The sequence below is a fragment of the Engystomops pustulosus genome, chromosome 9 (genome assembly GCF_040894005.1).
Source record: "Engystomops pustulosus chromosome 9, aEngPut4.maternal, whole genome shotgun sequence".
Classification (NCBI taxonomy): domain Eukaryota; kingdom Metazoa; phylum Chordata; class Amphibia; order Anura; family Leptodactylidae; genus Engystomops; species Engystomops pustulosus.
Genome location: NC_092419.1, coordinates 26126079 through 26151508, shown reverse-complemented (window position 1 = coordinate 26151508; position 25430 = coordinate 26126079). Strand labels below are relative to the sequence as shown.

The 25430-nt window shown below is 38.7% G+C and overlaps 1 protein-coding gene across 1 annotated transcript in view; it reads left to right on the top strand.

Moving 5' to 3' along the window:
• Window positions 1-301: 301 nt before the first annotated feature.
• LOC140076421 (uncharacterized) overlaps window positions 302-25430 on the top strand; it is a 39012-nt gene continuing 13883 nt past the window's right edge. Inside the window, exons 1-21 of the mRNA XM_072122951.1 lie at window positions 302-339; window positions 958-1082; window positions 7189-7281; window positions 9285-9329; window positions 10502-10543; window positions 11133-11171; window positions 12032-12085; window positions 13478-13546; window positions 13669-13719; window positions 17083-17130; window positions 18182-18271; window positions 18795-18839; window positions 19467-19517; window positions 19809-19859; window positions 20532-20579; window positions 20918-21001; window positions 21432-21482; window positions 22698-22748; window positions 23379-23429; window positions 24651-24701; window positions 25340-25390. Coding sequence (XP_071979052.1) covers window positions 302-339; window positions 958-1082; window positions 7189-7281; window positions 9285-9329; window positions 10502-10543; window positions 11133-11171; window positions 12032-12085; window positions 13478-13546; window positions 13669-13719; window positions 17083-17130; window positions 18182-18271; window positions 18795-18839; window positions 19467-19517; window positions 19809-19859; window positions 20532-20579; window positions 20918-21001; window positions 21432-21482; window positions 22698-22748; window positions 23379-23429; window positions 24651-24701; window positions 25340-25390 — 1228 coding nt within the window. The remainder of the gene's footprint in view (window positions 340-957; window positions 1083-7188; window positions 7282-9284; window positions 9330-10501; window positions 10544-11132; window positions 11172-12031; window positions 12086-13477; window positions 13547-13668; window positions 13720-17082; window positions 17131-18181; window positions 18272-18794; window positions 18840-19466; window positions 19518-19808; window positions 19860-20531; window positions 20580-20917; window positions 21002-21431; window positions 21483-22697; window positions 22749-23378; window positions 23430-24650; window positions 24702-25339; window positions 25391-25430) is intronic.

Genomic DNA, 25430 nt, shown 5'->3' with positions numbered 1-25430 from the left:
ATTATAATTTATCCAGCTACACCCTGTTCATGATCCTAAAATGAAAATGTAGATTCCAGAATGTATGATAACCTCACCAGGCCCTGCATTGTTTGAACATTGGTCATTGAAAATGGTGGAGGGCAAACAATGCCTTATTTGTGGTCCCTCCCTCTTCCTCGGAATGGTGTCAACACCTCTGTCCGAGACCTTAAAGTGAGAAAGGGCATCATACTGCCCTCATTTTTACTATCCGTTCCAATTCCTTGGCACCAAGGAGGAACTTCAATGGTTCAAATATGGCTGTTGATCCCAAGACGTCATGGATAATTCTAGTAGCTGTGTATCTCGTCTCAGCTGGTAAGATTTTCCTGGTTATACCTCTGTTGGAATTTTGTATCCAAATGAATTATTTATTTTTAGCAAAAACTTAAAGTAGTATTAAAATTTAGGCCATTTCATTATGGTGCTGTTTCATATTATACATAACTCTATGGTGATGGAAACAACTGTACTTTTTGTAGTTTTTTAGGAAAAAATTATCTTATTTATTATTTCTTTAGAAAACAGTTTACATTTTTTTTTAAGAAAATGTTAAACAGATTTTTTGACAGTGCATGGTATTATTTCAGTGTGTATAAAAATAGGATGGGGTTTGTTATAATAATATTTTTTTATTTTTGGTTTCACAGAAATATGACTAGAATATACTGGATATTACAGCTTATGTTAAAAATTAGGCAATCTAATTATTTAGAATCAAATTCATTTATCATTAAAATTGGTGTGAAGAATGAAAAAATTGAAATATTTATTCATCAACTGTAAATATCCAATGATCAATAACCCAATGAACCATGTAAAAGATATAAAAATCGATATAGTGGTTAATATAGGTACAATATAAGAGAGGCAGGATGGGAGCAGAGAGATCTGACGTCTGATGTACATGTAGCTACTTGAATGTATATGTGATAGGGATGAGAGTGAACGAATTGTGAAAAAAAAATGGGAGGGCTTAAAAGGAAGAGATCGGAGAGATTCCAAAAAAGGAATAAAAATTAAAAAGAGTCAGATGAAGGGAATGGAACGAGAAGCTGAAGGTAAAGGGAGAAAATCCAAGAAAGAGAAGATAAATAGGGGAAGAGATTGGGGAAAGGACATAGGAGGCAACTGAAATGGGAGAGAAGAAAATCAGGAAAAAAAAGGGGAAAAGAAAATAGATGCAGTACAGGGAGAAAAAGAATAAGGGAGGAACTTGAAAAGAACTAGAAAATAGGAAAAAAGGTTAAAAAAGGTTAAAGATCTAAAGAAAAAAAATTAGAAGAGGTTTGGAGAGGAAACAAACACTAAGAAGAAAAAGGAGGGGAGGGAAGAAAGTAACAGCAGGCAGAGAAGGAAGGGTTAAAAACAGAGAAAGCTGGAAATTAAGAGATTTACAAATAAACTGAGTCATAGAGGAATAGAGAAGTAAGCAAAAAAGAGAAAGAATAAGCAAATCAATGGAAATAAGGGGAATGAAAAAACAAACATAAAAAGAAATGGAAAGAAAATAGAATGAAATGGAGAAAAAAGAAGGAAAGAGTCAGAGGAGAAAAGAGAGAGTAGAACCGAACCAACACAGAGGAAGAAAAGACAATAATTAGAGATTGAAAAAAATGAAAAGTATTAGGAAAGGAGAGAGAGAATGAAAAAAATTAGAAAGAACAACAAGAGAGACATCAATAGAAGAGAAAGAATAAGACAAGAAAAAAAGCAACCAAATAGACGGATAAGGAGAAGGTAAATAAAACCAGAGGAGAGGGAAAAGGACACAGAAGCAACAAAGATGAAAAAAAGAGAAAAGTACAGATGCAAAGAAAACAAATGTATGAATTAGAAAAGTAAGGAAAAAGGGAAAAGTGATGGAAAGATAAAAAAAAACACACAATATGCAAATCTAAACACAAAGAAATTACACGATTCATTGTACATTTACATTTTAAAAAATTTAAAGAATATTAGAAGGATTTAGTAAAAACACTACGAAATAGAAAAAGTTCATCGGCTTTATATAAAGTTTATTACTGAATTTGTAAAGAACGTATATTGATGCAATAAAGTAATAATCGCTTTTGACTTTTGCTGCCAGTACTCATTACCAGAGCGCATAAAGTTACAGCTAAAGAGAGTCAAATTTCTGCTGCTCCTTTAAAACCTTCGAGGGTAAAATTCCTCTACTGGCATTAACCCCAAAAAGATATAATATGACACATAATCAACTAAAAGCACAACATGGAAGGAGGCACAGACACAAACTTTGATCGGAGGTTTGTATTTTTCAGAATTCACAGCTAAATACATAAATACAATCTAAATACAAAAATAATAGTATTTCTAAAATAAGGGTGGAACAAAAAATATACATAAAAAAGCCTAAAAGCTAAAATGAAGAAATGTGTAGAGATGCCAGAAGTGAGAGGAAACAAGATTTAGAGGGTTGGTGCGTGTATAGAGTTGTTTAGAACAAGAAAATTAACCACATGTTTTACATTTTTGGAAGCTGATATCCCCCTTAGGGAGATAGTACTAGAATAAAGAATTACTCCGTAGATCACAGAAGGTAAGAGAGAAAAAAAAGGAGAAAGAAACCGAGAAAGTGAGAGGAAAAATGCAAAATTGTCTCATTTAAATTCCCATGAAAGGGGAAAAGTAAAAAAAGAGGGGAAAAACAAATTAGAGGCACTCAGGAGAAAAATATTCCAAAAATCTCTACTATGAGAATAAGACTCATTGCACACTCACCTCTGTTGGATCCAAGGCAATGTGGAAAGAAGGAGCTGAAAGTGACTTGTTATCTGCTGGTCCACACCCTGATATTAATAGCACATTATGTGGTCTATCTCAGAGGTTACTACAAGATAGGATCAAGAAGGATCTGTCAATAATATTATCTACCTGGATATCTTCTAGAAGTGTCTGGAAGGGATTTGCTTTCATTAATTGTCTATGTTGATTTACATGTGAATATAAAATGTAATCCGAAAAACCAGATAGTTTCCTGTTGTTGAGTGCATCGCCCCATATTTTAATCAAGTAGTGGTGGAGTTTAGATAGTGAGGGCTGATGTAACTCGTAGGATATAATTACATGGCCATCTAAAATAATCCAGAAGATTATGAAGAACTAAATGTCTCCGTGGAAACAGACTGTAAACACATGTGGTGTAGTCTGGTCTTACACTTTGCTTCTTGATAATTTGGCATGTTGTAGATACCTCTGGTGGGAGTGTGATAATGGTATTCTTAAGAAAAGTTTCAAACTGCATCTACAGTGGGTACGGAAAGTATTCAGACCCCTTTAATTTTTTTTGGTAAGATCAAGGAAGTTCTTTTTTTTCCAATTAATGTACATTCTGCCCACATCTTGGCAAAAGAGCTAGTAGCTAGTAGAGCCGTGAGTCTTCTTAGGAAGATGCTACAAGTTCCTCACACATGGATTTGGGGATCCTCTACCTCTTCCTTGAGGATCCTCTCCAGTGCCCTCAGGTTGGATGGTGAACATTGGTGGAAGCCATTTTCATGTCTCTCCAGAGATGCTCAATTGGGTTTAGGTCCAGGTTTTGGACCAGTCAGGAATGGTCACAGAGATATTCTGAAGCCTCTACTTTGTTACTTTAGCTGTGTGCTTAGAGTCATTGTCTTGTTGGAGGGTTTGGCCCTGTCCTAGGTCCAGAGCACTCTGGAAGAGGTTTCATCCAGGATATTTCTGTATAACCAGTGGTCCTGTCCCTGCCTCATAGAATGATGCTGCCACCACCATGTGTTACTGCAGGGATTGTATTTGGCAAGTGATAAGCAGTGCCTGGTTTTCTCCAAACATACCACTTAGAAGTAACACCAAAAAGTTCAATCTTTGTCTCATAAGACCAGAGAATCTTATTTCTTATAGTCGGGGAGTCCTCCATGAATTATTTTGCAAACTGTATGCTGTTTTCATATTTCTCACTCACCAAGGCTCTTCTCCTAAAATTGCTTAGTTTTGCTGCACAGCCAGGTCGAGGAAGAGTTTTGGTCATCCCAAACTTCTTCCATTTAAGGATTACGGAGGCCACTGTGCTATAAGAAACTTTGAGTGCTGCTGATTTTTTTTTAACCTTGGCCAGATCCATGCCTTGCCATAATTCTGCCTCTGAGCTCCCTGGGCAGTTCCTTAGATCTCATGATTCTCATGATTCTCATATGCTCTAACATGCACTGTGAGCCATCTCAAGGATCAGAAGGAAATTGATAGCACGTGAGTTAAAAATGTCATAGTGTTTCATAGTAAAGGGGCTGAATACTTATCACTATGTGATATTTCAGTTTTAATTGTTTAATAAATTAACAAAAATATCTACTGTTCTGTTTTTTTCTGTCAATTGAGTGCAGAATATACATTAATGAGCAAAAAGCACAATTGCCTTCAATGAAATAGAGTGAACAATTTAAAGAGTTCTGAATACCTTCCATGCCCACTGTACTTACAGTACAAGGGGTCCCTCATACACATTTGGACAAGGTCAGCTGAAAACACTAATTTTGGTGGCACCCCATGATATCTATGGATCCTGACTCTAATTTATAGGGGTTTACTGGGCTTAAAAAAATCATATAAGGCTAAGGGGGGTTGGAAAAACAATAAAAACTCACTCCAGTTCCCCCATTCAACCATGGTGCCACCCATCACTGCCAGCCTTTGTTTTCAGAGACCAGTGCTCCCATCCCTTCTGCTGCCTTGCATCTGCAGTGGTCCGGACGGGATGCCAAATAGAGGATGGAATTGTTGGCCACTAGCACAGGTGAATGGGAGCGCCGAGGAGGTGCCTATAATATTTTTCTTATTTTTCTAGCCCTCCAAGCTTTATAGAAAAGGCTTAGACAACCCGTTGTTTTCTAAAATGATAACAACCAAAAAAAAAACAAAGCCTATAGCTTTGCCCTCTTCCCATGTGCTAGTATGTGAACATACATAGATGCATTTAAAGAAGCGAAGAGTCTTATCATTTTGGATGACAGCTATTGAAAGTGTATTGTCAATGCGTATTCGGAAAGATAAGAAATGTACTGTTAAACATTGATAAAATATTGCTAGAGAGAGAAATAGACATCATATTGGTGACCCAATGGTCCTCTACCAAAGATACCAACATTATAAACAGCATTTAATATACTGGGGGTCATTTACTAAGGGCCCGATTCGCGTTTTCCCGACGTGTTACCCGAATATTTCCGATTTGTGCCAGTTTTCCCTGAATTGCCCCAGGATTTTGGCGCATCGGCGCTGACATGCACACAATGGAAATCGGGGGCGTGGCCGAACGAAAACCCGATGGATTCGGAAAAACCGCCGCATTAAAAAAAAAAATCTGTCGCGGAGCTTGCACTTACCTTCACTCATCCCGGCTCGGTGAACTCCAGTGCGTTCCGATGCTTTTCAGCGCACCTGGTGGACAGCGGAGGAACTACCTTAATGAATCCCGGCCGGACCCGAATCCAGTGCAGAGAACGCGCCGCTGGATCGCGAATGGGCCGGGTAAGTAAATCTGCCCCACTGTGTCCCAAGGGTCCTTATTACACATTGTTAACTGTAGCCCGGGAGCTTTAGCTTTTGCTTCTGACATGAAGAACTCAGCAAATTTAATTTACTATAAAACTTAGAACCTTAATAAAGAGATATATTAGGTAACTACCAAGTAGGGAGGTTTTTGGAGAGATGATTTGATTCCAGTTTATCTATGTCATAAAAGTATTGTATTCAAAGTAGCACTCAGCTTCACTAAAGTCCTGGGAACTCTATGTTTTCCATTGCCCTTAGAAGAGACTGCATTCTTATAATTATGGATTCTGGGTTTGATATCTGGGGGGCATGAACTCAATATCATGTTGATGGATCCAACTTGAGAAAATCGCTTTGGGTTGTGATGTTTTAGTCAACTCAAAGAAACCATGGGTGGCCTAAACGAAGATGCACAAGAATATAAAGAAGACCAAGGAAATAAACAACTAGAACTGAAGGGATTGAAATGGCCATAAGAACATTCCTCACTCGAGTACATGTATAAACCACATGCACAATGGGATCTAAGAATTTCTGGTGGTTTACAAAATATTTATTTTTCAACTAGTTCATACAGATTCTTCAGAATAGGTGACTTTTTTTATTGCCCTTTTTTAAAAGTCAACTACAGACAGGACCAGATATTAGAGTGGGGATCGTCTCTTCTTCCAAATCTACATTTGTACATTTTGTTATTTGTGTCTTATGCCTATATAATAACATAAGGTAGGTGGGAACTTATCCTTACATATCTCACTAGAGACTTTGAAGGCAAATCTCCTGAGGTACAATTTTATTTTGCTTAATTATCGCCTTAAGGTAATATTCTAAAAGTGACCCAAGACCTTAGAGAGCTTTTGGACAAATGAATGCTTAGCCAATAGTTAAACCTCTATACCCTCCATATACATACACAGTATATTTCTGAAATTGTGAAAAAGATGATGCCATTTGTTTAAGTCCAAAGGGAATTGTAGAGAGATGGTAAGGACACCCCAATATACTTATATATGTTGATACTAACACTGGCATGTTTGGCTGACAAAAACTGAATCTCCCTCTTTCAAGTCATACAAAACCTTTAACTTAATTGATTTCCAGATACAGTATCTTACATATTGTATAAACAAAGGTTAATAATGGTTTTTTTTTAGGAATTACAGCAAAACCCCTATATAAAGGTAATGTTAAAAAAGTTTTAAAAAAATAAATTGTATGCACAAAAGTAATTAGATGTGAAAAGGGTGAAGACTATGACATGGGCCAATGATGAGGAGTGAGCTGCGCGCTTAAGACAGGAGGGGAGGAAGGATTGAAAGAGGCTAATGGGGCGTGGAGTAGCCTAGTCTCCAGCTTCATGCCTCAGTAGCCTCTTAAGAGAATTTGCATTTATCGGAGATGAAATTTTTGGGCACAAAAAATTTTAATTAAAAAAAGGATAAGAATGGAGGATAAGACCAGAATACACTACAGAAACCTGCCACCGGTTCTACCTTAGTAGGTAGATCCATGATGGTAGGTTTCCTTTAAGCGCTAGTCACAGCTCCACCCTTATTGAGGTCATCACTGAATACTAATACAGCAAAATATATGTTCAAGAATGCTGATAACAAAGTTATCTCAATTTTACAGAAACAGAAACATGCCGGTGTCCTACTGACTGCTCGGATTTGATACTGAGCCTAAATCTCTGTAATATCCTTCGTCAGACATGCAAGTGCCCTCGTATGTAAAAATTTATTTCTTAATTTATACTGCACTACACATTTTAGAAAATTCTAGAAAATGTTTGGTGTATTGAACAGACTTTTGCATATTTCATAGCTTGTGATTTCAATTTTATCAACAAAATTCCATACAATTAGTGTTGAGCGGAACTGCAAAGCCCGTGCTTATACCTTACTTTATAGGTTCAGGTCCAGTCCATTAGAAGTTTGGGACCAGGGTTGGGTTTGGCTTAACTGTACACCCTCCTCCCTGTGGTCAACACCCACAACTGGGGGAATTAACTCTTTGAATACTATTGGCAAAGTCACCGGTGGCATTTAAATGGCTGCAACCGAGTGCCAGCACTAACCTGGGAGATAGGTGCTGCCATTTTGGGAAAGATATCCCAAAGACATGATCAGGAGCGATGACCTCCACAAAATGGTGCATCCCCGCAGTAGTTTAAAAGCCTCCGCCAGCAGCATATGAAGACTTAACATCTATGATTGGTTCCAGTACAAATCGCAAGTGTTAATGGCTGGGGAGTTTGGTCCGAAAAGGACTTTAAAAATTGGGTTTGGATAAGTTTAAATTTAACGAGTCCACTCATCACTACATACAATTACAAGTTTTTACAAAGGTTTTAGGAAATAATCCACTTTTAATAATTAAAAGAAATCGGCTCGTCAAGGTCAATGATTGGGCAATATTTTTTATGTTTTAATTTTTTTTAATGTTTCCACCAGCATTGCTGTATGAGGGTTTGTTTTTTTAATGGAACGAGTTGTAATTTGTTATATTTTCAATTTAGAGGTCAGATAACAGGTCAGCTTATTGATTATGCATTTTGAGCAGTTCACATGTTATTTCTACTCTGTGGCCCGGTGAGTCAGTGAGGAAGGGCCAAATTATCAAATTCTATAGCTTTACTCATTTTTTCTTACTTAGCTTTTCTATCTTGTGTCGTCATGTACTAAGATATCATTTTATTTTGTGTATGTGAGTAGAATAATGATGCATTCTGCTTCTCTTATTTTTATGTTTTTGGAGACGTGACCCAAAAAAAGGCAATTCTGTGGGCAATTCTTTGATTCAGGGATGAAAACAAAATTGCTTGAGTGTTTAATAATATGTGTTTTTCTGTTTTTTCTAAAGCAACTGTAAAAGCAACCACTATATTCTTCGGGCGTGTAGATGCCCTCGTATGTAAAGCTTTTATTATACATGAGGCCACTCTAGATTTCATGGAAAAACATCTGTGAATTTTTTAGGTTATTGCATTTTTCACACTACATTGTTTCAGTATTAGAGACAAAAATTTTAAAAAGTTTGAAGGGGTTTTTTCCAATGTACATGTTGGGCCCTATCCACGTGATAGAGCTTAACTTGCTGATTGGTGGGGGTCTTCATGATCATGAGAACGGAGGCCTGATGGGGTTTGATGTACCCCAGTCTGACCACTCGTTGCTCCCCAAGATGACCGGAGCAGCCGCTCGCGCATGGTCAGACTGCCCTGTTCATCTCTATAGAGCTGCCGGAGATTGCTGAGTACCTCAGGGAGCGACGAGGGGGTCCGACTAGGACCTAATTTCTATTGTTGGAATAAATTATTAATAAAAATTCCTCTAGAGGCATTGTTCCTTTAGGTTCTTTGGTTTCTGGCAATTTTGCATTCCCTGAAATGTTTCCTTCAACTTAGTTTAAAGAGGGTTTGTTTTTTTGGGAAGGAGATATAATGCCCAATTTTCAACATAATAACTGTTTACTCAACATGTGACCATTTTGTGGAGGAGCGGAATGGAAATGAAAAGAAATATTAACAATTACATAGTCTGACCAGAACCAGGATATCATGGGGAGATGGGAGAGTCATTTGGATTTTGGGTTAAAGGATTTCATGTTTCTTGATAAATTATAAAAAAATACTTATTTGCACAGATACTACAACTCCAACCACAACATTTTTAGTTATCTCATGTTTATTTCTATATTAATAACTATATACTAATGTTTTTATGCAGCCGCTACTAAAACAACGCAAACCACAACTACAAAACAGACCACAAGTAAGTGTTTTAACAGATTCTCCTGGTAAATTGAATTTCACCAAATTAAAATACAAAATACTTAAAGGGACCCTGTCATCAGAAATTGGCATACTAAACTATTAACTATCAGTATGTTGTGAACCAGCTGAACATCTTCTCGATCATTTTTCTTTCATGGTCAAGCTTTGTGGCATCATCAAGAAAACCAACTTTGAAATCAGGTGTTAACTGGTTGTATAAAGTCAGGGAGGTCACACTGAAGTCAAGATCTTCCCACCTCTAAACACCTCCTCCCCTGTGAGGAGATCTGGTTAATGATATCTGTGGACTCAGGACCACCAATTACAGTGAAGGAGGCATTCTGAGGCAGGTAAAGCTTGACTTCCGTTTTAAACTCCGCCTCCTTGACTTCATAAAACCAATTTACCCCTCACTTAAAAATAAATTTTCTGGATGATGCCACCACACTAGGCCTTGAAAGAAACATGATCTGGAAGCTGTTCTGCTGCTTGAAAACATACTGGTAGTGGTTTATTAGGGCCAATTTCTGATATCGGGTTTGCTTTAACCCGGTTTTACTAATACACTATGAACATCTCCACATAATGGGGCACATTTACTTACCCAGTTAGCGGAGTACCCCGAAAGTGCATTTTCCAACCAGAAACTAAGATTGTGCACCCGATATCCTGTATGTATCGCTTGTATCCTGGTGCATGTAAGTGCTTGATCTTGCAACATTATTTGAAAGTCCGAATTAGTCGGATTGTCCGACGGCACACCCCCCCCCCCATTTCAGTTACATGAAAGCCGGCACAACCGCACCAAAATCTGATCAAAATTCATGCGACACAATGCCCAGTTTAATACCTGTCCGAGTGGTGCAAATCCGGAAAATGTCAGAAAAACAGACGAAAGTGCGGCCGTGGACCGTTAATAAATAAGCCTGAATATGTTTTTAAAACCTATTATAAACTAAAGTAAAATACGTTTAAATGCATCCATTTCATGATACTATGGGGATTGAGATTGTGTTTTTAGTCATTTGTATTATTTCCTATCTCTTTTTTTAAAATGTTTATCACTTTTTTGATAGTATTACATGTCATTTCCATTCCAATTTGTTGTGATTTTTGGAGAAAAATATTTTTTTAATTTGTTTTACTGTTATATGTTATTTTTTTATGTAGCTACAACACCTGAAACTACAACAACTCCAATCCAGACGACAAGTAAGTCCTTATCATCTGAATAAAAGATTCTACATCTTAACTAACATTCACAGAAAAAATTGAATAACTAAATCAGTCTAAGATACTTCTATACTTCTATCTATTCGTTATTTGTGTACTAACTTGTTATGAACAGATAAGTAGAGACAAACAAATCATCCGAGATTTACTTTAAGAAGCTTTGGGAATTTTTTTAAAAAAATATTTGCTTCTGGTCTGAATCAAATCAGTCCGAATTGATGTTGCTCCAATTTGTATGCAACTCTCTCTAGAATCCTAAAACAGATTTTTTTTCATCAAAATGCCCCTATTTGTTTTTTTATAATTATCCTTACCCATCCCCCCTCCCGAAGCTGGGGTATTAGCTAGACGCCATTTTAAAAGATTCATCCAAAGCGAATCAGAAAAGATTCCGATTCAACTTGGTGACTAAAATATGTCAGGCTTATACCAAATCTACGAGCCAAAAAATAGATTAACTCGTCTCTACTAATAAAGTAATCAAATTTCCTATTTCCTAATACGACGGTTGGGAAAAATGCTTTATGTTAAGTCATGTATATTATCTCATATAGAATTTTTTTTACAGCTACGAAAACATCTCAAGCCACAACAATCCAAACCACACGTAAGTTATAACTATCTCAACTAAGTTCTTTCACTTAAATATTCATCTTGAAATATTGTATTAAAGCAAATCTAACACCAGGATGAAGGATTGTAAACCAAGTGCACTTATATGCTGATTTGCACCCACTTTGGCAAGATTTGCTCTTCTTTAAGCATCTCGTGCCCTTGTTTTTTTTTTTTAAACTTTATAAATTATGCAAATGAGCCTGGTTTTGTGAAAACCATCCAAAGAAGCTAAAAGAAGAGTGGTTCCTGTCAGAGGGGTCACCTACCAGCATGTAAGTGTACTTGGTTTACAATCCTTCATCCTGGTGGTAGATTTCTTTTAACTTCAGCATGTACCATCTGAAATAGACCAGGGCGCAAAAGTATCTGTGCCCACATAAAGTAAACTGACTAAAATTAGTCTACTCACATGTTAAGAAAGCGTTTAGCATCTAATTCAAAGGATGTAAAGAGTTGGAGTTGGTAGAGATGGTGGAAGGTCATTATGACCAGTTATTTCCTGCATTCAGTCTTGGGTGGTTTTCCCAATATTAAGCCAAATTATAACACAGGACCCTTGTGTGAAAGTGGATGTCCCATCAAATCACCCTCCGTATGGTCTATATATAGACTTTCAGTGATTCAGTGATTTCTCAGATATCACCACGGAGATCTCAACAACTACTGACTGTCCAGAATGTGTGGAGTCCTCTACCCCTCCAACAAGTACTATATAGACACAACCCTTTTTCCTCCGGTTTATAGAATCAAAGGCATAATATGACAAATCAAAAAAAACATTTCTGCAAAGGTAGATCCTAAATGTTATATCAATAGTTGGTAACTCTATAATTCTAAATTTTTTATTTCCAGGTTCTTTAACATCACTGACAAGTACAACCACGACAACCACACCTGTGACTACAAGTAAGTGTCTACTGAGTATAGAGGTCAGAAAATGACAGTATGTCTAATTATTCAATACTATTGTAATAAGGTGGTTTATAGACCTTGATGTTAACTGGTTTTCCCACCATGATGACCCCTTGTCCATATTAACCTAATTTGACACCATAGAGATCCAGGTTTAGGACCGACCTAAAGTCTGAGCATGGACACCCAGTACCAGGCAGTGGTGCTTTGCTCTTCTGTACTGTATCACAAAGGCAGTTATTTACATAAATGTTTATCCATGTAATATCACATTTTGCTCACCTTGGGTTTCGGGAGTTCAGTTACCTGATCAGGTTGATGGAAGATATCAATATTGTCAGCACCCGTCCAGCAAACGCGCAACCACAACCAGACTTGGCGCTAACTGTCAGACTATGTAAGTGATGGCGAACTCACCCTGCGATGTCCCTGTGGGCTAAGGTCCTGCCTAAAGCAGATAAACCGCCCTGACAAGGGCAAACCCACTATCAGGAACCTAACTGACGGTCCCTGAGTGACCCTACAACAGGAAAGGGGACACTTACTTCGTCTGGCAGCTGCTGGATGGTGGAGAGGACAGGTAACGGAAATACAGGTATAGACCAGTGTTCACACTGGCACACAGAAACCAACACAAGACTGAACAGGTAACCGGAATGCAGGAATAGACCAGTGTTCACACTGGTACACAGAATACAAACACAGGACTGAGACAGGGACAAAACAACAATAGACAGGTCTTCAGGCAGATAATCACAGGTCAGATCCAGATACAGGTACAGGCAGGATATACACAGGTCAGGTCAGGTCAGGTCAAGATCAAGATCAAGCAAGTATACACAGGTCAGACTCAAAATAACCAGCAAGCCTGAAGGATACAGGTACAGGCGGGATATACACCGGTCAGGTCAAGATCAAGCAAGTATACACAGGTCAGACTCAAAATAACCAGCAAGCCTGAAGGATACAGGTACAGGCGGGATATACACCGGTCAGGTCAAGATCAAGATCAAGCAAGTATACACAGGTCAGACTCAAAATAACTAGCACAGTCTGATGGGAGTAGGCAGGTATATATGCAGTTCCCGGACACGCCTCCAGCAGCACACTGGGGGAACTGTCCATCAGCCTAGTAACCCTTGCTGGACAGGACAGAAATGCAAGGAGCAGGGTGTGGCTCAGTTAATCCAAACACAAGAATTAAGCCACAGATCACACACAAATAAACGCCATGTATTCCGACAACTGCTGATAGAGCGACGTTCAGGCACGGACATTACAAATATATATCATCAATTAAACAGCAATGAGCGTCTGCTTACGCTACATAAGTTAAGCTCTTGAACTCCGAAACATACACTGATTTCTTAGATTTTGTTTTCACAGCTACCACCACAGAGATCTCAACAACTACCGACTGTCCAGAATGTGTGAAGTCCTCTACCCCTGTTATCAGTACGTATATAGACACAACAATTCTTTCTTTCTGGTTATATGAAGAATTAGAAACTATTTTGAAAAAGTGGATAATAAGTATTAATAGCTAATAACTTGATAACTCTGACTTTTTCTTACAGCTTCTACGACATCACAGATGACAACCACAACATCATCACCTGTGACTACAAGTAAGGCTACATTCACACGGACGTATGAAAACGTCCGTATCCGTACCGTTTTTTTACGGGTTACATACGTCACATTCATTTCAATGGACAATACGTCCAACCATTTATATTGCCGTTTTTGACACTGTAGTGTACCGTACCGTATACTGGCCGTATAAAAATATAGAGCATGTCCTATTTTCTTCCGTATTTCAGTTCTGTATGCCCTAGAAGTCTATGGGGACGTATAAAATACGGGTTAAATACGTGCTGCATACGGATGAAAAACGCCATGTATATACGAGCTCATACGGCCCGTAAATACAGGACTGGAGAAATCACACGGTCGTGTGAATGTAGCCTAAGTGTCTTCTGAGAATAGAGAAGGTCAGAAAAACTGAATTTCTACTATATATCTAGTTATTTACTACAAATAAAATTAGGTGGTTTCTATTTAGGTCTTACGGTGGAAATCTGACTAACAGGATGTTAATGTGATGTTTCATATGACTTGGTTTGGTTATTGGATATAGCAGGGATACAGTTTTAGGACCTACCTCTAAGGCTTCATGAACATAAAGATGAATTTTGGCCATGTACTACAAAGTGTTTCAGTTGCTAGTGCAGAGCCCCATGCATTTCGATGGGTCCACACATTTGGATGACACGCGGGCTGCAAACAAAGGATCACGGGTTAGGGTGAGGAGCTTCTATGAAGCAGTAGCCCTCTCTCTGGAAGATGTGTTCCATCCATATAATGCTAGATATACCCTTCCAAGTTTCATAGAAGGAGTCTATTTTGTTGGGAGCCGCAGTGTGTAAATTGAAAGTTCAGTTTTAAAAGGTTTTTTACTTATATTTTCAGGATACTGTTTAGTAAAGGACCTTTTCTTTTAATCCAGATAATACCAGGTGGATTCTCAAAAATTTACCATTTTTGCCTTTATTAAAACAACTCAAAGTTTTGCTGATTTCTACATAACAGTCTGCATTTATCTCAAGTTATCACACTGGATGACATCCAAGAAACTGTTCTGCCATTGTTTATGCCAAAGTTTAATGTTGTTATCTAAGAATATCTAAGATGTTGATTGTTGCTTAATAGCTGTAATCCCATTTCCACTTAGCGTAACGTAGTGTAAATCATGTTTTTTTACATCGGTACACTTCAATCCACAGCTACAACTTCAAGAGCGAACATCAAATAACATCTTCAATTTTAACCGTATTATTCTTTTCGATGTTACGCCGCAATCCCGGCTGTTTAACCCTATAGACGCTGCGGTCAAATTGACCGCAGCATCTATGGAGCAGAACCAAGAATTCACAAATTGTAAGTTTCAGCTACATTTTGCTTTTACCCCTGTAAAACACTTAAAGAGTTAACAAACTTCTTAAAGTTGGTTTCTCATAAATTGAGGGATATAGTTTCTACAATGGGGTAATTTACGTGCTTTTATTAGGCCTCTCAAAGTCTCTTGAAAACTGAGCAGGTGCCTGTAAATAAAAATGTCAAAATTTGCACCCACAGTTCTAAGCCCCATAAGAACCTAGAAAAATAAGACACAATGGGGCAGATTTACTTACCCGGTTCGTTCGCGATCCAGCGGCGCGTTCTATGCGGTGGATTCGGGCCCGGCCGGGATTCATCAAGGCAGTTCCTCCGACGTCCACCAGGTGGCGCTGCTGCGCTGAAGTTCCCTGAAATGCACCGAAGTTCACGATCCTATCCTGGATGAAGGTAAGTGCAAGCTCCGCACCTTTTTCCGAATCCTTTTTCCTTTACCCGATTTCCGTCGCGTGCATGTCGGTGCGAATGCGCCACAATCTGATCGCGTGCGCCAAAATCCCAGGGCAATTCAAGGAACAATCAGCGCAAATCGGAAATATTCGGGTAACACGTCGGGAAAACGGGAATCGGGCCCTTAGTAAATGACCCCCAATGCTTGAAAAGCCATGCCAACATAATGCGGACATTCGGGAAATGTTATTTATAAAGTTATTCGGTAGCTATGACTATCTACTTGAAAATCAAAGATTTTAGAACTTTGAAAATTGAGAATTTTTCTACATTTTTGACAAATTTCGTTTTTTTTTATGTTAAAGCATTTGAAGTTTACAACCACTTATATAGGGCAGATTAAAAAAATTAGTTTTCTTCTGGTGCCCTGAAGTGGCTTGGTCTTTTAGGGCTCAATTACTAATTATTAAATTTTTTTTAAAAAACCTCTTTAAAGGAAAACTTCCATCAAGATAAACCAGGGACTTTACTCATAGATCCTCTGTGACTCTGTGACTGTAGTGTCTTCTTATATGTGTTATCCATGGTCTCCTTCCTTCTAAAATTAACTTTTACAATTAGCCCTAGCCCCTCTGGCTTTACAGGCTGTTACACTGTCTCGCCCTCCCCCCTGCTCGATCAGCACATGTACAGTGAGCACTTTCTGAAAAGCCAAAAGCCAAATCACTGAGGTTCAGGGTAGCCTGTCAGGGTCATTAGCATAATTTTAAAAGTTGATGTTAGAAGGAGGCTATGGACAACAAATATAAGAAGATTACCACAGTGTCCGGAGCTATGAGGAAGTGTCTCTGGTTTATCATGATGGATTTTGACAGTAGATTCTCTTTTTAATCGTACCTAAGTGTATGTTAATAGCAGCAAGACTGTAAAAAATAATATTTTCACGCATTGTAGCTTTTGGGGGAATGTCCTCACACTGCTGTGTTCATACTATAGCTCTCTGCATTAAGCTGCTCCATAGCGCATCATCTCTTTTCTGATGGATTTTTGTAGAATTCAACTTAAAACCTTATACAGTTTGCATTGGAGAAAAGCCCTCGAGCAGTAGAGAACCAAGAGCACAGCTGTGTGAGGACTTGTCCAAATGTACTTAAGAAGTTACAACACTTAAATATAAATCACTTTCCAATTTCTACATACACATGTATCATATTTTTTCGACTGCCACTTTTTTTTAATGTTTCCTGAAGTCGTATACTTAATCATTGTGATGTATTTTCAGTTTTTCCCTTTGTGATACATGTGATAAGTTGCCTGTTTGGTGTCACTTTTGAGACTTTTTGTAGTGTGCAACTTTTTAGTCCCAAATAGTAGCTCCCAAAAGTAAGTCTGGGTCTAACATGTTCTGTTTTAGGACTTATTAGGTGCAAGAATGGGACAATTTCAGAGCCCAAAAGTTGCACCAGTTAAACAAACATCTGGGCTACAAAAATAAATCTGACCACTGCACTAAATCCTTGAGGCAGATAACTTTGGTACGCTGTTCTGCACCTAAACAGTCTCAAACTGCGAGTTATATGTGTCCCCCACAACGTTGCTAATATACTTTTCAATACATCTAGATTATTTTCTTTCTATTTTAGCTACAAGTACTGAAATTTCAACCACTACACCCTGTCCAGAATGTGAAGGTAAGTAACTCAATTTGCTCAATGTGGAAAAGCAGCTAAAACAGATACAATAATGTGTACACAATAAACTGTACTTGAAAGTTACCATGTCAATCCACATCGACTTATCTCCTTAGTGGTGGCTACTACATGGCACCTCCTTATGAACTTTGATGACTGACTAAAGAACAGCTGTCACGGGTGCTCCCGCGCCCCGCAACATCCTCTTACCCATCCTGGCTCCTGCTTCAGGGTCTAGGGAGTGTGTGCGTCCCCTTGGGAGCACACGCGTCCCCTAGGGAGCGCTTATGCCGGCTTCAGGAGATTTAAAGGGTCACCATGCCGTTAATTGGTTCTCGCCATACCCAGAATCCTATTCAACCCAGTCTCCCCCCGCACACCCTGCCAAATCTTTGTGCTATATGCCTTGGAGAAAGCTTGTGTTGTTGCCCTGTGGTCCTGTCCCTGCCTGTGCCTGACCATGAACCTGCTTTCCGTTTCTGTACCTTGCCTTGGTTGCCACTGTGGACAAAGTTGCACCTGTGGAATGACCTGGTGGTACCACGCCGCAGCAAGCCCAACCTGCTTTGCGGCGGGCTCTGGTCAAGACCGGGTGCCACTTACACTCCGGTGCCAGGTGTCGGCTTACGTCATCATCAGCGGTGGCCCAGAGGGTCCACTACCCAGGGAGCCTGACAACAGCAACATCTTCTGTTATAAATCCACATCATATCACATATGAGGGTCAGGGTATTACTCTCTTTTTTCTACTGTAGTTCTCCTTCTTTTGTTCAATTTATGCCTATAAGTAGAGATGAGTGGATCCAAACTTTATGTTCACTGTCCTGCGTTCGACAGTTCTGCTTAACCTGAAAGTGTTGCATAATGGACTACAGAACAGCCAATCAGGCAGCTTTACAAGTATAGCAACTAGGCATGGGCTGAGATTGGCCAGATGGATGTCTGGTAGACACACCTGACCAATCACAACCAGAATATAGTTTTTTCCATTCTACTTGGTCTGATAATAATATTAATCCCATAACCTCATTGTAATTCTCATCTTTGACAGATACTCAGTGTATTTGCGCCATGGAGAAATGCCCTGTGTTACTTCAAAATTTGGGTCTGTGTGCTATTTTGTGGTGTCCCAACTGTCCAAGTAAGTGAATACATAACTGATAGGCACATATAGAGGAAACCAATTATGACAATTAGTGATCTCAATTCCAGATAATTTGACACTTGTTTCAAACGCAAGTACATGTCTCTAATATCATAAAATCCAGGAAACTGATCTTGGATGACCAATTAGGAATCCCTAAAAAAGTTGAGCTTCCTCACATCTCTCGAGCTGCTGACTGACCACTTTCTTTAACTGGTCCAAAGCCAATAGGATTTATCTAATATTTCTAGTTAATGGAGCTACATTATATTTCTGTCTGTATACAATAACATCTTTTAGAGACAACCATCTAAAATTGGTTTGGAAGATGATGTTCTGAGGGGAAGTCCTACCAAAGTATATTGCTAGTCTACATAGGATATGATGGGACTGGAGACCTTGGCTACATAGAATAAGGAAGTCTTCTCAGAGATATGGCTTATTTCACTGTATTAGTCTGTGGACAATCCACCAGCATAGTAAAAACTCTGTAACTTAAAAATGGCGATTTTCTTCACAGCTACTTCCACACAGCGATTCACAACTACTTCTCCGATTACTACAGGTAAGTGTCCTTAACCATAGCAGATGTCTGAGAAACCTACCTAAAAGAAAACTACCTTCAAATTTAAGCAACATAAACCAGGGACACTCATAGATCTGCAGCACGGATGGGCTCTGGCAGTGCCTTCCAGAGCCATTCTGACTCAGTAGCATAGTTGTAAAGTTGATATTAGAAGGAAGGAGGCCATGTATAAAAAATATAAGCAGATTACCACAGTCACGGTGCCTGTATCTATGAGTAAGTGTCCCTGTTTTATTATAATGGATTTTTGGACTACCCTGTTTTTTGCCATGAAACCCATAAAATGGTTCAAGATTATAATCTTTCCCCAAAAATGATTACTTATGTAGTGTATAGTGTAACATGTAGAACCCTGAGGTTGTAGAACCCTGATAAGATTGTTGATCATTACATTATTTGCATCGTATCAATAACAGCTTTAGTGGAATAAACAATGGACGACTTTTCCATGAGGTAAGATGGGGGGTTAAAAAGGGCATCCCTTACTGTACTATGGATGTAACCATTGGTGCCTCCTCTAGAAAACCATAGCCAGTGATCTCTGTTCTCCGAGCTGTACATTTATACTGTAGTTCATGAGCTGATGACTTTGACTTTTTCTTACAGCTCCTTTAACTTCAACATTAGAATCTACAGTCACTTCACCTAAAACTACAAGTAAGTTACCCCAACTAGCACAGACGTTTAAGAAATCCTGTAATATGTGTTGTTTAGCGAGTAACGTACTACAATTTACAATATATGGCTCCTCCTTAGGGTCATGTATAAAACCTATGGCCACAATCCTATTATCTCGTGGCAATAGCCCAATTCTTACATGGACATTATGGGAGACCCATAAGTATTTATTGTCAAGGGTCCCTAAAAAGCATTGGTTACGGTCGACTCTCGCCATACAAGTGTTATATAAGCTTTTGATGATTTGATGTCAATGACTTTCTTTTTCAGGTCCTTCTACATCATCAATGACATCAACAACCACGTCACCTGTGACTACAAGTAAGTGTCTTCTAACAATTGTGGAGGTCATGTTTAGCCAATATATCTCTACATTTAACATTCAGTGGGTCCTCTTAAAAGATCAGAATGGGTCTCTTGGACCAAATTGTTTAAAGTCAAATGAAGTCAACCACTGTCTACATCAATGGCTACAGTCCTGGGAGATTCTTACCATTTGAGTATTTCATAAACATTTCAATAATTAAAATTAATGGTTTTGTCTTGCAACTCACTCTTCATCATACTTGACTTCTACTGCTACTTCTCTGGTAAATACACGTAGGTGTCTTCTAATAATGCTAGAAGTTTTAGAAACTTTAATTCTCCCATTGTTAGATAATTTCTTCTAACATTAATATTCAAGAACTCGGATTGAAGATGACTTATTTAACTTTTGGAACACATTGTTGATGGGGTTGTCCAATGAAGATAACCCTATGAATTTCTCAGATCATGTAGACCTATTTGGGACCCTATGGTGGATGTCTCTGAAGGAGATACTACTCTTAGACCCCTTAGATCTAGGAATGTCCATCTGTATTAAATTATATGTTTCAGACTTAGGTTCTTGGGCATTAGCTGCATTTTGATTCGCCTGAACCTACTTTTACAATTCACTTATACAATACTTTTGAGGAAAGCTTCAACAGAGATGTCTTCTTCACATTTCAGCAATGACTACTGGAATCTCAACAACTACAGAGTGTCCAGAATGTAAAGGTAAGTATATAATCCAGAGAATGGTTTTATATTGTGGGTCTTTTCTACTAATAAGAAATGGGATGTTCTGGCCTAATGCAGAAGACTGCGGCCTACCTTCTTGCCCAGGCTTCGTTGTGCTAATATTATTGGAATCTCTTCAGTATCAGCTGATATTTGCCTCTGCAGTATCAGCTAGGATGATGGAGCTGCATCTATTAATGGTGTAGGCCAAATCAGTAAGAAATCCACATATTATCCCATCTCCGGATCTTTCCATGCTTTACATTGCACTTCTGCTGCCAGGTATTCAACCAGGTTTTATGTTCATAATTATCTTATGTCTCCTTTCTTTGTAGACTGTATTTGTTCCATGGAGGAATGTTCTTTTTTACTTCAGATATTGGGTCTGTGTGATAATCTGTGGTGCCCCACCTGCCCATGTAAGTAACAGATATTTGATGTATGTACATACAGGGCAATCCCTTCAATTGGACCTTCAATGACAAACGAGGCAACAATCAAGCACAGCTACATGGTGTCAGCTACTAAGAATGATCTTAGATAAGCAATTACGAGGGCCTCAAAATAATAATTTTTTTAGACCACCCATAATTTCTTTGGAAAATGGAGATGTCTGGAGGGATGGTCCTTTCAATGTAAATATCCAGTATACATAACTTTTGATAGGACTACAAATAAGTCATAGAGATGGTCTGTGGAAGTGAATTTATCACCTTACTGTTAGCTTGTGGACATTCCTCCTATAAGATGTATATGTGTAGATGTCTATGACCCCGAGAAGATAAGCAATGACTACTCTAACTCATTACTCATAGTCCTAGACCTTATAACACTTTTTTTTCCGTATAGCTATAACTACTACACAATTCCCATCTACAACCTCAACACCGGCAACTACAAGTAAGTGTCTTCTACAGTAATTATATTGAGAGAAGCCTCTTGCTTTTGAGATCAAAGTTAGGCAATACAAACCAGGGACACTCATGTATCCAGGCTCTGTGGCCGTGATTTCTTATATTTGTTATCCATGGCCTCCTTTCTACTAAAATCAACTTATTAATATAAAATGAGCCAGTAAGGCTCTGACTGGCATTACCAGAGCCCCTCCTTGCTGTGGGCATAGGCTGGTATACTGAAACCCTGCTTCCAACATTCAGTCAGCCAGTTGTAATCTTACACAGCGGGTAGGGGGGGCTGCCTGTACAGCCTTTGAATCTGCCACACAGATGGGATCTGGCAGCACCTCCCAGAGGCCTTCTGACTCAGCATAATTGTAAAAGTTGATTTTGGAAAGAAGTAGTCCATGGATAACAAATATAAAAATATTTCCACAGTCACAGTACCTGGATCTATGAGTAAGGTCCATGGTTTATCATAATGGATCTTTGGACTACCCTGATTTTTGCCATGAAACCAATAATATGATTGAAGATTATCATGTTACCCCACAATTTATTACTTATGTAGTGTAACATGTAGAACCCTGAGGGTGTAGAACCGTGATAAGATTGTCGATCATTACATTATTTGCAACGTCTTAATAACAGTTTTAGTCAAATAAATAATGGACGACTCTTCCATGAGGTAAGAGGTGGGGGATAAAAAGGGCATCACTAACCTTACTGGACTATGGGTCTATGGATGTCACTGTTGGTGCCACTTCTAGAAAACCATAACCAGCAGTGATCCCTGTTCTCCGAGCTGTACCTTTATACTGTAGTTCATGACTTGATGACTTTGACTTTTTCTTACATCTCCGTTAACTTCAAAATTGGATTCTACAGTCACTTAAGCTAAAACCACAAGTAAGTTTCCCCCAACACGCATGGGAGTCTAAGTAACCCTATGATATATGATGTTTAGCAAGTTACATACTACAATATAGAATATATGGCTCCTCCTTAGGGTCATGTATAAAACCTATGACCACAATCTTATCACCCCATGGCAATAGCCCAATATATGCCAGTTTCATTACATGAACAGAGTGGAAAAGCCACAAGTATTTCTTGTCAAGGATCCCTGAAAAGCATTGGTACCGGTTTCGGTAGCCTCTCACCATACAAGTGTTATATAAGCTTTTGCTGATTCAATATCAGTGACTTTCTTTTGCAGGTCCTTCTACATCATCAATGACATCAACAACCACGTCACCTGTGACTACAAGTAAGTGTCTTCTACAATTGTGGAGGTCATGTTTTGCCAATACATCTCTACATTTAACATTCAGTGGATTAAAAGACCAGAATGGGTCTCTTGGACCAAATTGTTTAAAGTCCCATGAAGTCAACCACTGTCTACATCAATGGCTACAGATTCTTACCATTTGACAATTCATAAACATTTCATGAATTGATATCAATGGTTTTGTCTTGCAACTCACTCTACATCATACTTGACTTCTACTGCTACTTCTCTGGCTCATTGTTAGCCTTCAATAACAAAATAGGCAACAATCAAGCACAGCTACTAAGAATAATCTTAGGTGAGCAATTACGATGGTCTCAAAAATCAAATTTTTTTCAGACCACCCGTAATTACTTTGGAAAATGGAGATATGTGGAGTGATGTCCTCTCAAAGTAAATATCCAGTATACATAAGTTTTGATAGGACTACAAATAAGTCACAGAGAGGGTCTGTGGAAGTGAATTTATCACCTACTGCTAGCTTGTGGACAGTCATCCTATAAGGCGAATATGTGTAGATGTAGATCTGTGACCCCGAGAAGATTAGCAATATCAACTCTAACTGATTATCATAGTCCTAGACCTTATAACACTGTTTTTTCCATACAGCTACAACTACTACACAATTCCCATCTACAACCTCAACACCGGCAACTACAAGTGAGTGTCTTCTACAGTAATTATATTGAGAGAAGCCTCTAGCCATTGAGCTCAAAGTTAGCCAATATAAACCAGGGACACTCATAGATCAAGGCCCTGTGACCGTGATTTCTTATATTTGTTATCCATGGCCTCCTTTCTTCTAAAATCAACTTTTATTATTATGTAATGAGCCAGTAAGGCTCTTGCGGGCATTACCCGAGCCCCTCCTTGCTGTGGCTTCACAGGCTGTTATACTGAAACCCCGCTCCCCCCCTTCAGTCGGCCAGTTGTAATCTTACACAGTGGGTAGGGGGTGGCTGCTTGTACAGCCTTTGAATCTGCCGCACAGATGGTCTCTGGCAGCACCTCCCAGGGGCCTTCTGACTCATTTACATAATTGTAAAAGTTGATTTTGGAATGAAAGAGGCCATGGATAACAGATATAATAAGATTTCCATAGTCACAGCTCCTGGATCTATGAGAAATGTCCATGGTTTATCATAATGGATCTCTGGATCACCCTAGGTTTTGCCGTGAAACCAATAATATGATTGAAGATTGAAGATTATCATGTTTCCCCACAATTTCTCACTTATGTAGTGTATAGGGTAACATGTAGAACCCCTAGGTTGTAGAACTGTGATAAGATTGTTGATCATTACATTATTTGCAACGTCTTAATAACAGTTTTAGTGAAATAAATAATGAATGACTCTTCCATGAGGTAAGAGGTGGGGGATAAAAAGGGCATCACTAACCTTACTGGACTATGGGTCTATGGATGTCACTGTTGGTGCCACTTCTAGAAAACCATAACCAGCAGTGATCCCTGTTCTCTGAGATGTACAATTGTACTGTAGTTCATGACTTGATGACTTTGACTTTTTCTTACATCTCCGTTAACTTCAAAATTGGATTCTACAGTGACATGAAGTTTTCCCCAACACGCATGGGAGTCTAAGTAACCCTATGATATATGATGTTTAGCAAGTTACATACTACAATATAGAATATATGGCTCCTCCGTAGGGTCATGTATAAAACCTATGACCACAATCTTATCACCCCATGGCGATAGCCCAATATATGCCAGTTTCATTACATGAACATCATGGAAAAGCCACAAGTATTCATTCTCAAGGGTCCCTGTAAAGCATTGGTTCCGTCTTCAGTAGCCTCTCACCATACAAGTGTTATATAAGCTTTTGATGATTTGATGTCAGTGACTTTCTTTTGCAGGTCCTTCTACAACATCAATGACATCAACATCCACGTCACCTGTGACTACAAGTAAGTGTCTTCTAAGAATTGTGGAGGTCATATTTTGCCAATATATCTCTACATTTAACAATCAGTGGATTAAAAAACCAGAATGGGTCTCTTGGACCAAATTGTTTAAAGTCCAATTAAGTCAACCACTGTCAACATTAATGGCTACAGCCCTGGGAGATTCTTACCATTTGAGAATTCATAAACATTTCATGAATTGATATCAATGGTTTTGTTTTGCAACTCACTCTATATCATACTTGACTTCTACTGCTACTTCGCTGGCTCATTGTTAGCCTTCAATAACAAAAGAGGCAACAATCAAGCACAGCTACTAAGAATGATCTTAGGTGAGCAATTACGATGGTCTCAAAAATTTAAATTTTTTCAGACCACCCGTAATTACTTTGGAAAATGGAGATATGTGGAGTGATGTCCTCTCAAAGTAAATATCTAGTATACATAAGTTTTGATAGGACTACAAATAAGTCACAGAGAGGGTCTGTGGGAGTGAATTCATCACCTTACTGCTAGCTTGTGGACAGTCCTCCTACAAGGTGAATATGTGTAGATGTCTATGACCTCGAGAAGATAAGCCTTGACTACTCTAACTGATTACTCATAGTCCTTGACCTTATAACACTGTTTTTTCTATACAGCTATAACTACTACACAATTCCCATCTACAACCTCAACACCGGCAACTACAAGTAAGACATCGGGCAGCGCGGGGGAGACATCGGGCAGCAC